At 41.0% G+C, this 1,168-nt stretch overlaps 1 protein-coding gene across 3 annotated transcripts in view; it reads right to left on the reverse strand.

Moving 5' to 3' along the window:
* Positions 1-1,168, reverse strand: part of larp1 (La ribonucleoprotein 1, translational regulator) — a gene marked incomplete in the record, with an annotated part of 69,611 nt that overhangs the window by 3,968 nt on the left and 64,475 nt on the right. For all 3 annotated transcript variants that reach the window (XM_014028574.1, XM_014028575.1, XM_014028573.1), the window contains 3 exon segments: positions 388-515; positions 639-748; positions 843-987. In XM_014028574.1, coding sequence (XP_013884028.1) covers positions 388-515; positions 639-748; positions 843-987 — 383 coding nt within the window.

Here is a 1,168-nt window from a genome sequence, read left to right on the forward strand (position 1 = left end):
TTCCATTGCAGTTTTGGAAAAAACGCCAATTTCAATACGGCCGAAAAACCACCTCATCCTAGTGCAAAAACATTTTGTCAAAAAACATATTTTTTCCCCGAAATTGACGTGTTTCCATTGAGCAAATTTATTTTCGAAATTCTAATTTGTGCATTTTCACGGTCACTGGAAACGCAGCTAGTGAGAACAGCACAGGTCCGAGGATAGACCCCTGAGGCACACCAGTAGTCAGAGGAACAGTGGATAAACAGAAGTTATTAATCATCACATTAAAGTTCTTTCAGACAAAAAGTAAAGACCACAGAGTATACATCCATTTCCTGTTGTATGATTGATGTCATACTTTGTGAACACGCATCTTTAAAAATAAACTTTTGAGCTCCTTACATCGATTCTGAAATCTTCCAGGCGTTTAAACTTGCTCAGGCACTCCTGCAGTTTCGGATCGATCTCCAGAGTCTTGGCTTTGGAGTATTTGAGGAAAGCCCAGAACTTCTCCAGTCCGTACAGCTGACCTGAGATCATGAAACAAAAACGAGGTGAAGCTTTTTTTTCATGCAAGATTAAAAGAAAAACAAACATTAAACTTTATTCAACTGGTTTAACCATGTTGGAGGGATGGTTTCACATTTCCTCACCAGCTTCGTAGTCTTTCATAGTTTCCTCCTGGAAGTCCTTAAAGATGTCCGGCCTGAACTTCTTCTCCAGACCGTAGCTGTAGTACCTGAACAAGCACTCCAAACCGTACCTGAACACACCAGGTGATGCAATGATTCACCTACACTGAGACTTTATAAACAGGTTTTGATGAACTCAGCTACAAACTAAATCAACTCTCTCACCTGTAACCTTCTTTCCCGTCCTCAACCACCAGCTGCCTGAACTCTTCGTACATCTTTCTGTTGAAATGATCCCGCAAGAAAAACGACCAGAAGCGGAAGAGCGTGTTCATCTCCTGCGACTGGCCGATGCCCAGCCTCTTCCTCTCTGATTGTTGGAAACAACAGATACGAGTGAACATCGTTATTTGGGGTTTTTTAGCCGCAGATTGATTTGATTTGATTTATTTATTCAAACAGGAAAAGATTACTAAAAACCAAGCCTGACTCAGCATAATTGCTGTTTTACAGCAGGTTCCTGTTCTGCAGCACATAAAACACTCAGAATT

Source organism: Austrofundulus limnaeus, unplaced genomic scaffold (genome assembly GCF_001266775.1).
Source record: "Austrofundulus limnaeus strain Quisiro unplaced genomic scaffold, Austrofundulus_limnaeus-1.0 Scaffold782, whole genome shotgun sequence".
Taxonomy (NCBI): domain Eukaryota; kingdom Metazoa; phylum Chordata; class Actinopteri; order Cyprinodontiformes; family Rivulidae; genus Austrofundulus; species Austrofundulus limnaeus.